The 15,616-nt window shown below is 48.2% G+C and overlaps 2 protein-coding genes across 2 annotated transcripts; one reads left to right on the top strand and one right to left on the bottom strand.

Annotated features, from left to right (window-relative positions):
- Positions 1-51: 51 nt before the first annotated feature.
- On the top strand, positions 52-3,621 carry STK16 (serine/threonine kinase 16). Its single transcript, XM_021002724.2, has 8 exons — positions 52-137; positions 533-710; positions 1,181-1,400; positions 1,726-1,859; positions 2,046-2,166; positions 2,314-2,409; positions 2,922-3,043; positions 3,175-3,621. Exons 2-8 carry the CDS (start codon positions 625-627, stop codon positions 3,311-3,313), a joined length of 918 nt encoding a protein of 305 aa, XP_020858383.1. The 5' UTR covers positions 52-137; positions 533-624; the 3' UTR covers positions 3,314-3,621.
- A 755-nt stretch (positions 3,622-4,376) lies between these two features.
- On the bottom strand, positions 4,377-9,055 carry LOC110219406 (tubulin alpha-4A chain-like). The gene is given in 5 exon segments (XM_021002723.2): positions 4,377-5,770; positions 5,772-6,053; positions 6,260-6,408; positions 6,723-6,945; positions 8,958-9,055. Coding segments are annotated over 5 exon segments (1,536 nt in total). The 5' UTR covers positions 8,961-9,055; the 3' UTR covers positions 4,377-4,891.
- Positions 9,056-15,616: the final 6,561 nt, after the last annotated feature.

Genomic DNA, 15,616 nt, shown 5'->3' with positions numbered 1-15,616 from the left:
AGCGGTCCCAGCGCTGCGCGGTTGCTAGGATGCCGGGGGCCGTTACCACGGCGCGGGGAGATGACGACACGCCGCCGCTTCCTGTCGCCGCCGCCGTCGCGCCGCCGCCGCCGCCGCTGCCCGCGCGCCTGGTCCAGGTCCGTGGCAGCTTGGGCTCCCTGGTGCCAGGGGGCCGCGGGAACGAGGCCTCCCGGGGGAGGCGGGGCGGGGGAGGGAGGGCAGAGGAGAGGACGGAGGAGGAGGGGCCTCGATCGATCCCGGCTGCAGCCCTGCTGGCTGGGGGGGGGGCGCGGGCCCCTCCCCCGCCTCCTTCACCGATCACGGGGCGCCCTGGGGCCCTCGGGAGGCCTTGGGCGTGGGCTCCTCCCTTGGGATGGAAGGAGGGGTTGGGGGGCGCTTCTCGTGGTGCGCTGGGTCGGGGGCCCCAGGACAGCTATCCGGCCTCTGCCGCCTGTCCTGGAGCGGGGCGATGGTCAGCCCTCCAAAGTCGCTTCCGGCTCGGCCTCAGTCCTGTCCTGCGATCCCTTTGCAGCCCTTTGGACGGTTACCCCCTGGAGCATTTGCTCATCACTGCCCCCTTTGGTGGGCAGCCTCTGCCCCTGCCCTGAGGATGACTAAGGCACCATGGGCCACACGCTGTGTATCTGCTCCCGAGGGACCCTCACTATTGACAACAAGAGATACCTCTTCATACAGAAACTGGGAGAGGGGTAAGTGCTACCTGGTCACCTCGTGGTCCCCGGGTCAGAATGCTTGCATACGTATATGTGTGGGGGAGAATATAGGATCTCGGATATCAGGGCTGGAAGAGACCTAAGGCCATCTCATCCAATTTCCTCATTTTACAGAGCAGGAAACTGAGGTCCAAGATTATTAGGTGACTTGCCCAAGATTCCATAGATAATATCAGAGATGGAATTTGAACCCAGGTCCTCTGTTCTAAGTTCCATCAATCTAATCCTAGAATGTAGGGTCCAGTGAGAACAGAACCTGTTGGGAAAGCTGCTTCCAGGTTTTGCCCTGCACAGACTTGCCTTGCTGACAGAGCCTGGTCTTCTGTTCAGAATTTCTGAAGCCCCCATCTTAGAGAGGATTCCGCTCCAGGGGGAATACGCCCCTGAGGAACCTCTCAACATCTGGGCATTGTATAATGTGGCCATGGTCCTTCTTTGGCTCCAAGTGGGTTCAGCTACGTGGACCTGGTGGAGGGACTGCAGGATGGGCACTTTTATGCCCTGAAGAGAATCCTGTGCCATGAACGACAGGACCAGGAAGAAGCCCAGCGGGAGGCTGATATGCACCGACTCTTCCAGCACCCCAATATCCTTCGCCTTGAAGCCTATTGCTTGACAGAACGGGGCTCCAAGCAGGAGGCCTGGCTGCTGCTACCCTTCTTCAAGGTGAGACTAGCTCCTGGTTGAGGACTGGTAACATAGATCTCTGGGGACTCAAGAGTTTTAAGGAAGGACACTGTGAGAAAGGAAATAGAATAGCTGTGAATTGATGAAATCAGGATTTGTGTTTTGGGGGGGAAGGCTTTGCCCACAGGCATTTAGGAATGGTTACTGGGGGATGAGTACAGAACTTTTGAATTTTCACACTGAAGACCCTGGTCACCTTTGGTGGAAGACAGGACCCTAGCCTGGTAGATAGGAGAGCCTCATCAAATGAGAAGGAACACTTAGCTAGCCGTGGTGGGAATTGGAAGAGACTTGTGTTTTGCAGAAGGGTACACTATGGAATGAAGTGGAAGGGCTGAAAGACAAAGGCAACTTCCTGTCTGAGGATCAAATCCTGCTGCTGCTGTTAGGCATTTGCAGAGGCCTAGAGGCCATTCATGCCAAGGGTTATGCCCACAGGTCAGTGGGAGGGTATTATATGCCTGCTGGGGAAAGGTGTGGGAGGAGGGATAAAAAGGATATTTACCAAGAGGTAGGGGAGGCCTTTTTTCTGCTCTTAGCCAGAAGCCAGCCCATGTTTCTTGAGTACATGTGACTCCAGTAACCCTCAACAGGGGGCCATAAGTCCTACTCACTTTCCTACAGGGACCTGAAACCAACCAATATTTTGCTTGGAGATGATGGGCAGCCAGTGTTGATGGACTTGGGTTCCATGAATCAGGCACGAATCCAAGTGGAAGGCTCCCGGCAGGCACTAGCTCTGCAGGTAGAACCCTCTGAATTTTGCCTAGGGAAACTGAGGATGAGATGGGGCCAGATTAGCACTGCAAGTCAGGTTCAAACATGTTCCTTTTGAACATGGTGGTCATGGGACCCTTAACCCACCTCTGCCTCCTGGGATCATTTTTTCCAGGACTGGGCAGCCCAACGTTGTACCATCTCGTATCGTGCCCCTGAGCTCTTCTCTGTACAGAGCCACTGTGTCATTGATGAACGCACTGACATTTGGGTGAGCCTAAAGGGAGTTGGTGGCATCTATCTACTTTGGAATGACTCCTTAAGGGGAAAGTGAGGACGTTTGCTTACTTTCTATAGCTTGGGGCCCCAGGAAACCTGTCATGTTTTTCTTTTCCTCCACTTCCTTCCTATAAACTGGTGGCAATGCACAGGAAGTGGTATAGCCAGGGTCTCTGAGCAGGACTATGTAGGCCTGGAGCTGTTCAGCCAAAGCTCCATTGATCCTGCAGTCAAGGAAAACTCTAAACCAGAAAGGCAGCGGAACTGACAAACAGTTCCACCAGAGCCGAGTTAGGTCCCTGCTGCTATGGTGAGTGGACTTGCAGCCCTTCTCTCCCCTTCCCACATTGGCTTAGGCAGTTTTCTTTGCCCACATCAAGGAACAGGGGGGACAGAGCACTTAGCACTGTCTGGTCTAGTACCTAGTAGATGGATTCATAAATGATTGCTGATTGATACAGGCCCCTGGGTCCCATTTCCTAAAAATCATAAGTGTGTGCTCAGTCTCTAGGTTGTGTGCTGTATGCTATGATGTTTGGGGAAGGCCCCTATGACATGGTGTTCCAGAAAGGGGACAGTGTGGCCTTGGCAGTACAGAACCAGCTCAGTATTCCCCAGAACCCAAGGTGAGTGCACGGAGGCACAGCCATTCCAGAAGCTGCAAAATTTCTATGACATGGAAGGCCCTACGCCTTAGGGAGGTAGGGAGAGAGAGAGAGAGTGTGTGTGTGTAGCTTGCCACATTTGTACTCCTCAGGCATTCCCCAGCATTACGGCAGCTGTTGGCCTCCATGATGACTGTGGACCCCCAGTGCCGGCCACATACTTCTCTCCTCCTCAGTCAGCTGGAAAGTTTGCAGCCCACAGCTCCAGACCAACATACCACACACATCTGAGACAGCATGCAGTTTCAGAACATAGGACTTTCTATAAGAGGGAAGTATTTTTCCTCAATGGGACTTTGAGGATAGCAGACTCCCATCCACAGTCCTAAGAATACTACATAGGTGCTTCTGAGCCCCTACCCACAAAGGATGAAGAGTGGGTCCTTGAGAAGGGACCTAGCTGACCTACAAGTGGAGAAATGGTCGCACACGGTACATTTGGGCCTACTGGGCCCACATCATGGTCTGCCCCTAAATCTGGGGGGCAGGGAACAGCATTTTCAGAATGTGTAAATACAGAAGTAAAGCTAAAACGTCCATTTATTTGTCTCTTATTTTGCTTTGGGGCTGGAGGGGACAAGAAAAGGTATCAAAGTCTACTTGTCCTTTCTAGTAACAGTAGATGAAAAAGGGTAAGGAACGTAGAGGGCAGGGAAGAAGTGGCCCCCTTCCACCCTTCCTTAGGATGTAGGCTAGGACACCAGGCCTTTACTGAACCTGGGTTGGAACAGGTTCGGGCTGTAGTAAAATCAGAGCAAGGCATCTCTAAAGGCAGGCAGCCTTTTCTTTTCCTTTCCTTCCCTTCCTGAATCTCTAGGGGTGGATGGCTAAGCCTGAGTGGCTCAGCCAGTAGGCCAGCAGCAAGCTTTGGCACAGCCACTGAACAGGTCTTAACAGCCCAGGGTGCTGGTTGTGGCAGCCATTTTATCCCAGGTTTTTTTCTAATGTTTCTAGCACACATTGAGTTAATGATTAATAAGCAGGCTGTTGTGGCAGTGCCCAGCTGCCTTTCCTGCAGGGCCTGCTGAGTAAACAGGGGCCCAACCTTGGCTGCTGCCTCTACTCTACTCCCTGAGGGAAGGGCACTGCGTCCCTGTATCACCAGAGAGGGCAGGGCTGGCGCCCGCTGCCCTTGTGACACAGGCTTCCTCTCCCAACTACACCCATCCCCCTATGCTGACGCAGGGCTGGGCCCAGGGCCACCTATTAGCTTAGCTGTAATTTTCCCTAGGGCCCTGGCAGGAGGCCCCCAAGAGGTGAGGCTGAATCTGGAAAGAAAGCACAGACAGAAGGGGAGAGGACCTGACTTTTAATGCCACAGCTCAAGGTCCCTGGCAAAGCAGTGGGAGAGAGCACAGAGGCCATGCAGAGATGGGAGGTGCAGAAGGGACAGACACACAACCGCTGGATAGCACCATTGCCCTGCCCATCCCCCAGCTTTGAGGCTGGGCACCACACTAGGCACGCTGCCCTAGGACTCTGGCCCAACCCTGCCCCACCTACACCTTTCCTATGCAGATGAAGCTAATGGTCTGGCTCAAGCTTCTCTTCTTCTAAAGCTGGAGGATACAGAGGCAGCATGAAGGTGGCAGGGAGCTCTTTATCACTGAGAAGCAAAACTGGTCTGTAGTTTTCATTTTGAGGTGAGCATATCCTGCCAAGAGCAGGCAAGGTTGGCTGTGGTGGTAGAAGGAGCCCACACCCAAGACAAGTCCAACTTTTTGGTCCTCTCTTTGGATAGACCTCAGTGCCCTAGGGCCTTGAATGCAAGGGACTAGGGCTAGGCCCTCTGGGTAGGGACAGGGATCATCAGCAGTCCTTACCTTCAGCCCATAGGAAAAAAAAAGGTAACGGGCAGCGGCAGCAGCGGCAGCAACAGCATGGCAACAGAGTGCACAGCACAAGGGGTGGGGGCAAGTTTAGTTTCAAAACACAGAGACTCTGTTTATTTCGAAAGGATTTTGCAACAAACAGTAAAATGGCTTCAGGTGGCTGCTCTACTCTTCCCCCCTCATCCTCATCCTCGTAGGAGTCGATGCCCACCTCCTCGTAATCTTTCTCCAGGGCTGCCATGTCCTCCCGAGCCTCAGAGAATTCTCCCTCCTCCATGCCCTCACCTACATACCAATGCACGAATGCCCTCTTCGCATACATCAGGTCAAACTTGTGGTCCAGACGAGCCCAGGCTTCTGCAATGGCTGTTGTGTTGCTCAGCATACACACTGCTCTCTGTACCTTGGCCAGATCCCCACCAGGGACCACAGTGGGTGGCTGGTAGTTGATGCCAACCTTGAAGCCAGTAGGGCACCAGTCTACAAACTGGATACTTCGTTTGGTCTTGATGGCTGCTATGGCAGCATTGACATCTTTGGGCACCACATCACCACGGTACAGAAGACAGCAGGCCATGTATTTGCCATGACGAGGGTCACACTTCACCATCTGGTTGGCTGGCTCAAAGCAGGCATTGGTGATCTCAGACACTGAGAGCTGCTCATGGTAGGCCTTCTCAGCAGAGATGACAGGTGCATAGGTTGCCAGGGGGAAATGGATTCGAGGGTAGGGCACCAAGTTGGTCTGGAACTCTGTGAGGTCCACGTTAAGGGCACCATCAAAACGAAGAGATGCTGTGATAGAGGAGACAATTTGGCTGATAAGACGGTTGAGGTTGGTGTAGGTGGGACGTTCGGATGTCCAGATTTCGGCGGCAGATATCATAGATGGCCTCATTGTCCACCATGAAGGCACAGTCTGAGTGCTCGAGGGTGGTGTGGGTAGTCAGGATGGAGTTGTAGGGCTCTACCACAGCTGTAGAAACCTGAGGGGCTGGATAGATGGAGAACTCTAGCTTGGACTTCTTGCCATAGTCGACTGAGAGCCGTTCCATCAACAGGGAGGTGAAGCCAGAGCCCGTGCCACCCCCAAAGCTATGGAATACCAGAAAGCCTTGGAGTCCTGTACACTGGTCAGACTGAAAGGCAGGAAAGAAGGATGGTCAATACACACCTAGGTAGGCACCTGAGGCTGAATCCTGAAGTAGAGCCAAGCTTATCCTAAAAGGGTGGGACCAAGAATCTAATGCCTCATACCTTTCTACTCTTCCCTAAAAATTGCTCAGAAGAAACTTGTGCTACCCCCAGATCCTCCCAAGCTCCTATCCCTAACCCAAGTACTCACTAGTTTGCGGATTCGATCCAGCACAGGGTCAATGATCTCCTTGCCAATGGTGTAGTGGCCACGAGCATAGTTGTTAGCAGCATCCTCCTTACCAGTGATCAGCTGCTCTGGGTGGAAGAGTTGTCTGTAGGGGCCATTTCGGATCTCATCTGGAAGGAAGTTTGCCATGTAGTCAGGGAAGGAGAGGTACCGCAATAAGCACTTCTCATCCTTCCACCAAACAGTGTGTCAGATGTTAGGTTGTATACAGTTTGCTGCTTAGTCTGTCAGGAGACACCAGCAACTATATTCATTGCCAAGTCCAGCATGAGATCGATACACCTTACTCAAACAGGTCTGTGAGTTTTTCAGGTGGGAATAGGAACCTGTAAGGGGTATGGTCCAAGGATCTACTTTTGAGTTCATCCTAGATTGTTCCCTTATCCCAGTCATCCCAAGCCGCCTCCCCCCCCCATCTTCTTACCGATCACTGTGGGCTCCAGGTCCACAAAGACAGCTCGAGGCACATGCTTGCCAGCCCCAGTTTCACAAAAGAAGGTGGTGAAGGAGTCATCTCCTCCCCCAATGGTCTTGTCACTGGGCATCTGCCCATCAGGCTGGATACCATGTTCCAGGCAGTACAGCTCCCAACAGGCATTGCCCATCTGGACACCTGCCTGCCCCACATGGACTGAGATGCATTCACGCTGAGGGATGGAGGAAAGGTAACAGAATATAAGCCCTAAATTCAGCACACTGTCCATCCTGTCATCAGTTCTAAGTCTTCATTTAAGATGGACCATTCTTAGGAGATTCAGGACTTCATAATGGGTAAAGAGCTCAAAAAATGCATTATGTAAGCAATGCACTTGCCCCTTTGAAACCACAGACACAGGGTAAGACTGATTCCACAGTCCCCTGAGATGAGAAAGCATTCAGCAAGAATGTCTATAGGATAACCAAAAATGGGCTAGAGATGCCTAAGTGTCTATAAAAAATTGGCAGGAACAGGGGCAAATTCTCTTACATACAAGGTGTAGGACACCAGGAGAGCAGCACAAAATCCGCACCGATTTTTTTTGTATGTGCGTGGAGGCAATCTGGGTTAAGTGACTTGCCCAGGGTCACACAGCTAGTAAGTGTCTGAGGCCGGATCTGAACTAAGGTGCTTCTATCCACTGCACCACCTAGCTGCTCCTCCTACCACATTTTAATACAGGAACAGAACAGCCTTATCATCAAAAGGCTGTCAGACCTCAGAAGTCTGCATAATCATCTTCTCTGATAGATTTTCGCTTTGATGAAAAACAGGAGCAGCTGGAACTCTCCACATCCATAAACAAGGCATTGACATTGATCTATCAGGCCTATGTATCCTAGGCTTCTCCCTACATTCCCAATTTAAGCCCCATCCTCTCTGGAGCAAAAAAAAAAAGAAAAGAGAGAGAGATTGCAGCTGCCTTTCCTACTTCCACCCCCACACCCTCAAGCCCAAAGCACCACGTCAGCTTGTCACTGGGTACACCAACCCAGGGAAAGCAGAGGCAGGGAGCTGAAGGAAGCGAGTGCAGCGCATGGGGGTTATAAGGATAACAACAGATGTCGTCCAAGAAGACGGTTCTTTTTAGTGCAAGATTAACTACTGAAGAGCCAGTGTGAGAAGAGTTATAGATCAGAGTGCAGGAGGGCCTCCCAACCCCCACTTCAGGATGGCAGAATGAAGGTTACAAAATATTCAGCAAAGGAAGTGGAACTTGTGGTGAGGCCCTAAGGCAAGTATCCTCCATCCTCCTCCGCACCCACCTTACTGCAAGGGCCACTGTATCACCCCACCCTGCACCGATATAATTTCCAGGGAGGTTCCAGACGAAACCCAGGATTGGATTACAGTGCACCCCCACCTCCGGCTATAAATACCATCCGCCCTTCCCTCCCCCCCACCAAACCTGGCCTCAACCCCAACTCTCCATTCCCTATCCCCAGCTGTCCCTGCCCATCTGTCCGTGCGGGCTGGAGGGGGAGGGGTTAACTCTCAGCATGGTCTGAAACCCTTTCCCGCCGTCCGGTGAGCTCCTCCTAAGCATCCTCCACCCCAGCTCCCCAACTCGAAAGAGGGGTGCTGAGTCACCGAGGAGGGCTCGTGAGGCTGCATACTAAGCGGAAGAAGAATGCGTGGCCAGATCGCCGGAGTAATCTGGCCTGTTCCCCGGCCGAGCACGTGCCCCATCCATTCCAGTGTGGTCCCAGATGGGGGGCAGCGAGCCGGACTTTCCTCGCGCGGGAAGGCCAAGGTGCATGAGCAGCGGAGGCCGCGTGACTAGCCCCAGGAGAGGGGGAAGGGACACACTTGAGTGGGGGAAAAGCGGACGGGGGAAGAGACTGGGGCTCTTTCCTGTCTATACCTACAAGCACAGTGCCCCGACTCCTGACCCCATCTGCTCCTTCCTGAAGGTCGTAAGCTTTCTGCTCTGGGGCCCTTCCAGCCTGGACAGAGCTCCTACCAATATGCAAATATAACTATATACTTATAAATACATACACATATTATATATACACATATATTAAGGAATTTTTTTTTTAAATCTATGTTTCCAAGTAGAGGGGCTTGGGACCTCGGGGATAGGGACCCTAGGGCTGTGGGAGTGTCCTAGAAAAAAAAAAAGGAATAAACAGAGATCGTAGCGGCAAGGGATGGGGTTCCAGCCCGGGCCTCACTCACCATGGTGGGGGTCCGGGCCGGAATGTCTCACGTTGAGTCTGCGTGACGGATCTCGGTGAGAACTGCGCTAGCTGCAGTGCCGCACCGCTTTTGTATGATTGGGGTGGGGCCAAGCGCATCCGACACGCCCACAAAGGAGGGGACGCTTAGCGGGATGACCACGCCCACCAAACATTGTGGGGAGGTCGCTGTCCCAGAGACCACGCCCTGATGGCGGTGGGCTGGTGCGGCCGGTTTCTCCAGCTCTCTTTCCTCTGTCACACCCGGGGGAGGCTCCAGTCTTAAGACTTTATTGCCTTTCAGCACCCGGCCTTAACTCTTCCTTGGTTTGCTGCACAGTGTTTGGGAATACAAGCTCATTTAACGCCTCACTGTCAGAATAGAGTCAGGATCAAGCACTCTCCCAGATGGGATGGGGAGAAGAGCAGGGAAACTTCTCTTCTTTTGGAACTTCCTTTTTAAAACGCTGGGGGAGGATGTCTGCACCTGTAACATTTAGACTCTGACAGATTAGGCTTTCTGATCCAGACCTGGAGTCCGTGGCACGTTTTCCAGAGAAAAGGTGCTCAGATACTGCTTCCTTTCCTTCCCATCCGTTCTTCCCAGGGCAAAGTTCCAGGTAACCACAGCGTCAATCAGCTCTTGAACATTCTTCTGGCTACGCCACCTGGTAATCCCAGCAAGTACTACAGCCCCCAGAGTTTCAAAAAAGTATAGAGGGTGGAGAGTCCAAGGGGCTGGAGAGAAGTCTCGGTGCATGACTCTAAAAATATTTTCTGAGCTTTCTTTGCAAGAGTAATTGCCTCGGCTTCTCCCTCCCTAACAGGCAGACATCGACTGAGGTGCGGCTCCTTGTATAGGTAAGGAATGCAATGAGCTCTTAGCATGACTTCACCATCACACCCCTCACTCCCACTCCAAATCAACATCACTGTCACTTTTAACATTGTCTGCTTCCAATGCCTTAGGTACTAGAGAGATGTCTCACCTTGAATTCAATTGTCACTTTCTGAGTCACATTTCCTGATTGGACCTTCTTATTTGGATCATGGGAAAAAGGGCTGTTTCTACCTCTGCCCACTGAGGGAAGAAAAGTGTAGGTCAATCAGTTGACAAATGTCTTGTGGCACCATTTAAATGATATATATTTGAAGAGGCAGCATGGCATAGTAGACAGAGTTGGTATTAGTGTTACTAAGACTTGGCTTCAAGTCCATTTTCTGACGTGTATTGACCATGTCAATGGACAAAGTTACTAAACCTCTTAACGTATCTCAAGCATCTTCAAGACTATATAAAGTTTCAGAGAAGGTGAGACATCTACACTGGATGAAATAAATTACAGGTCCAGTTTTTAAAAATATGCGCAGCACTGTGGAGATGCAAAGGAAGGGAAAACCTAGTGTCAGCTTTCAAAGGGCTTACAAATGGAGTACAAAGGGGCAGCTAGGTGGCTCAGTGGATAGAGCACTGGCCCTGGATTCAGGAGGAGTTGAGTTCAAATCCAGTCTCAGACACATAACACTAGCTGTGTGACCTTGGGCAAGTCACTAGACCCCATTGCCTAACCAAATGGAGTACAAAAAGAGTACAAATGTTCTCAAAAACATTTTTACCCCACTCCCAACAATATTATTCTTTGCCATGAGGAATTGAGGTACACTATATGATTATCAGTATAAGTTATACAAGTTGGGAAACATTTAGGAAAAAATTCAGGGCCGCCTTTTTGATCTAGCTGGAAGAGTAAGGCATATATACATGGAAAGGTAACTAATAGAACCTTAGTAGTATATAATCACTAACTAATGAGTTATACACACAATATATAGAAGTTCAAAGGAGAGATGACAATGTCCAGGAAAGGCTTTATAGGAGATGGAACTTGAGTCAGGCCTTCCTTAGAAGATGAGTAGGACTCAGATAGGCAGAAAAAAGGAAGGAAAATGTATATGGGAGAGAGAACATTTCTGCACTTGGAGCCTTTGGTCTATGGCCCTTAAAGACTAGTTAAGCCATATTTATTAACTTAACCAAATAATAGCTAGCACTTCTATAACATTTTAAGGGCTTGCAAAGTGCTATACTGATGTTTCAGCATAACAACCCTGTGAGGTAGGTGCTATTATATACAAAGTCTTCATTTTGCAGATGTGGAAACAGAGGCTGAAAGAGGTCAAGTGTCTTGTCCTGGCTAGTAGACTGGCTAAAGAGAGATAGGTAGATATGTGATCAGAGTGCATTTGTGAGATAGTTCCATTTGGCCAGAATGGTTTTGCTCCCTAATGTTATGTTGCTACCCTGCTAGATCTCTTTTGCTTTTTAGAGAAGTTTCCCATTCACATTAGATAATGATCAGACTGAACTATAAGGCCTATAAGACCTAATCATCAATCAGTAGAATCATAGATTTAGAGCTAGAAGGGAAGTTAGAGGTGATTTAGTTTACTGCCCTTATTTTACAAATGGGGGGGGATGGGGCATTCAGGAAGGACTAGGGCCTCTGGTGTGAGGGCTTGCTGAGCTTTTTTCAGGGCTGCTTATCCACCTTTGGTGTCCATCAGGTACTCAACTATCACCTATGGCTCCAAGAAGATGTAGCCTGGGCAGTGGCCATACCCTGGTAGAACCATCTCAGCAGACAGGCTAAAGCAGGCTGAGGAAAACTGACAGGTCCCAAACCTGTCTGTGAGTTAGGAGGATGTTTACCCCAAGCATGTGAAAACTTTCCCCCAGAAGAATGGGCAAATGAGAACAATTTGTTCCAATGGCCATGAAGGTGGCTGAAACAAATACTGTGGAGCGCTTAGAGCTTGGCCAGACAGAGAAGATGCTAAGGTCAACCACTGAATCCCAGTTATGTTGACTTTTGCCCTGGCCCTGGACTTGGATGATTCTGGCTGATGACTTTGTGCAGCTTTGCCTCACTTAAATTCAATTCACACACAAGTCTAGACAGCACTCATGATGTCGTTGGTCCTTGAAAACAAAGGAACAACAACAACAAATAAGAAACTGACTGTAAGAGGTTAAATGACTTGGCTAGGCCCCGGAAGTATTAAGTAACAGAGAAAGGATTTGAAACAAGGTCCTCAGTATATCCCTCTATCATACTGCCTCTCTAACTACAAGCCTAGTTGGGAAAAAAATTAGGTACTAGAAAGCAACTAGAAAGTGACCCCCAAAATTGCCCTCTTCAAACAGGAGTCCCTGAGAACCATGTATCCACAAAGGAAATATCCTGTGTAGCTGACTCTTTTATTTTCTAGAGTATCTGATTCTGTCTAGAAAGTGAAGATTTCTTGCACCTCAATATTTTGATGGATTAGGATGTCCTCTGTGTAGGTACCCCCTTAATCAATGCAGTTTTCTACCTCTGGACCTCAAGTAAGTAAATGTGAGAAAGAACATTTCTACCCTTGGAGCCTTTGGTCTATGACCCTTAAAGTCTAGGTGAGCCATACTTATAACTTAACCTAATAATAGCTAGCATTCATATAGCATTTTAAGGTTTACAAAATGCTGTACAGATATTTTGATCCTAACAACAACAACCATGTCAGGTAGGTACTATTACATATAAAATCCTCATTTTACAGATGAAGAAACTGAGGCTAAAATAAATCAAGTGACTTACCCTGGGGTCAGTAAGGTTCTGAGACAACCTCTGTGCCACCTAGGGATTTGAGATGTTCTGAGAAGGCCGTATTTATTACCTCATATTATTTCAGTTGCCACTGTGTTGAAATAACACCACAAGAAATTCATTTTAGGGGGATTCTTTTTCTCTTTCTAGGAAGCCCTGCCAGGGAGCTATAATCCTCAGTTTGGACTCCCAGACAAACTCCCAACATGTAACTGTGTCCCAGCAACCTAGTCTCTGAATTCACATGGACTGGGTTGAATCTAGGGTTCAGTCTTCCAAATCACTCTCTCTAACTCATTATGTCCCTACTGGTCAGTCAAGCATTTATTAAATGCCTATTATGTGCCAGGCACTGTTCTAAATGTTGGGCATACAAAGAAAGCCAAAAACATTCCTTGCCCTCAAGGAACTCACAGTCTAATGGGGGATACTATCATACAAACAAGATATATACAAGATAAATTGGAGATAATCTCAGAAGGAAGACATTAAGATTGGAGAACGAGAAAGGCTTTTTTGTAGAAGAATGGTCTTTAGCTGAGAAGCTAAGGAAACCAGGAGGTGGAGATAGAGAGAGTATTTCAGGCATGGGGGTGGGGGGACTACGGACGGACGGGGATAACAGAGAAAAATGCCTGGAGCTAGCAGATGGAATGTCTTGTTCAATACAGCAATGAAGCCAGTATCACTGGATTGAAGACAATAGGGTGGCAGGGAGGAAGGAGGCAAGGAATAAGAGTTCCGTTTTGCAAATCTCTAAATACAGTCTGGGCTCTACAAATGTGGTTAAAAGGGACCTTAGCTCCTACATAAACATTCAGGGTTACAATGTATATATTGGTAATAAGACAACCTTCTTGCCACAGAAAATGAAGAAAACACAAAAAAGACTCATAATAGTCCATAAACAGTAGACACCATTTCCCTTTCTTTTTCAGTGGGTCCTACCTTTCTGGTTTCCCCAGTCCTCTAGGGGCACGGTATCACCCTGTGGCTTGTTCTTTTAGAAGCAAAAAGAACTTGGAGTAACTAACACTCCAATTAGTCCTTTCACTCTAGAGATGAGTATTAAGGCATTACAAATTGATGATACTATTATGAAGGCTTAGACTCTCACAAAAGAATAAGCAATTTGGGGCTACTAGAAAGGCAACTCCCCACCCCACCCCCCAATTGATTGTATTCTAGAAAACCTCTGATGTTTCTGGCTTTGTTTTCATCTGTCCAATGATCTCTATGTTCCCTGGGTATTTACTCTGCTCATGCCTTGGACCACCCCCTTATTCCCTATCCTTTCCCTTGGGTCTCTTTGCCTGTATATTGAAAGCTGTAGAAATATTCCAGACTAGAAACTTCCAGTTTCCTAATTGATTTCTCTATGCCTATGACCTCCGGGCTTTGAAAGCAATCACACAGTCATCAGCAGGACCCCTTTCTTATATGTGAAAATATCTGAGCATCTCTGTCTCTCAATTATTAGTATCCCTGGAGCTGCCCTGACCTCCAAACTTAATAAGCTTCTATGGAGTCCTAGTCCATGGCAGAATTATAGGATCATGGATTGTTAGTTGGAAGAGAGCTTAGAGGTTATTTAGCACCTCTTAGTACATCTGATGCCTGGAGAGATTGATTAGGTGACTTACTCAAGGTGATACAACTAAGGAAATGATGGTCAGGACTTGAACTCAGGTCCTCTGACTCGAAATCCAGCATTTTCCCCACTATGGCCTGAAGACCAGAGTGCCTAAAGCCCTTAGCAACATCCTTGTTTATGTCTGTTCCCTGACTCTTCCTAGTCTTGTTTTAGAGATATCAATCTTGGCCCCAATGTTAGAGGAGCATTGGTGAAATACTCTAATTTGGGGGGTGTCAATCCCCTTCCCAGTGTAAAGAGGGGGTCAGATTCTTCCCTGTGTCAGTGCTCATCTCCTCCCTCCAAGCCGCGAAAGTCCAATGTTTGCTCAGAACAGGTTCTGACCTGTTCTCAGAAAATGAGGGAAAATGCAAAAAAAAAAAAGAAAAGGAGCCTGGATATGCAATGTTATGTATATATGAATGTATGATAACGTTCTCTTTTATAGGTCTAACACAAATCACAAAATGACTCCCTCTGAGCCAACCAATTTATTGCCAACCAGTCTAAACCAATTTATCCTCAATGGGTGAGACTTAAGGAGTTCTTATTTTTGATGAGCTGTTAATGTCTCCCAATGCTCTAAACAGGCAAATCCATTTTATCCATAGAATAGAACAATGAAAACCTAAAATAAAGAAATCTCATCACCATCACCACGTTAGCTCCACACCCCTAAGCCCCTCTCCCCCCAAGCATTACTATGTCCAGATGATCTTATTTTAAAGTAATGTAAAGAGAGAACAAATACATTATCACTAATAGAGTGAATGACTTACTGGATACTTTTAATCTTCATTTTTGCCTTGAGGAGAGGGAGTGAGGGGAATGACCTATAATAATTACAACTCACAGTTATATAATGCTATAAGACTTACAAAACACTGTACATACATGATCTAATTTGATCACTAATAGAGTACTGTGAAGGGGCAACTATTATTGTCCCCGTTTTATGGATAAGAAAACTGAGGCTCAGGGATGTTAAATGACTTGCCCAAAGTCACACTGGTACTGTTTCTGAAGCAGTCTATGAAGCATTCCCGACTTCAAATCCAGTTCTTTATCTGTTATAGCATGAGTGCTGTTTAAGAGGGGAAGTGGACAAAGTGGGGCAACAGAAAGAGAGGCAATAGAATGGTACTAAAAGCCAACCTGGCATACTTCATCATTTTGCACAGGTACAATCTTTCAAAGCTTCTTTCTATGATAGGAGAAGGCTGACTATGGTGTTTATGGAAGGGTTGAGCTTTGAAATGAGTTTCACCTTTCATGTTCATAGCATTTAGAATTGGAAGTCACTTTAGAAATCACGAAATCCAACCATCTCATTTGATAGTTAAGAAAACAGAGATTGAGAGAGTAACTTGTCCAAAGTAA

The sequence above is a fragment of the Phascolarctos cinereus genome, unplaced genomic scaffold (assembly GCF_003287225.1).
Source record: "Phascolarctos cinereus isolate Bilbo 61053 unplaced genomic scaffold, phaCin_HiC Scaffold_7;HRSCAF=346, whole genome shotgun sequence".
NCBI lineage: Eukaryota > Metazoa > Chordata > Mammalia > Diprotodontia > Phascolarctidae > Phascolarctos > Phascolarctos cinereus.
This window is presented reverse-complemented; position numbering and strand designations above follow the sequence as displayed.

Bases quoted from the DNA above. Each gene is read 5' to 3' on its own strand.
- STK16 (XM_021002724.2), top strand. From the start codon at position 625: ATGGGCCACACGCTGTGTATCTGCTCCCGAGGGACCCTCACTATTGAC. The intron at 2,167-2,313 runs GTAGAACCCTCT...CATTTTTTCCAG, and splicing joins GGCAGGCACTAGCTCTGCAG to GACTGGGCAGCCCAACGTTG. The intron at 3,044-3,174 runs GTGAGTGCACGG...TGTACTCCTCAG, and splicing joins AGTATTCCCCAGAACCCAAG to GCATTCCCCAGCATTACGGC.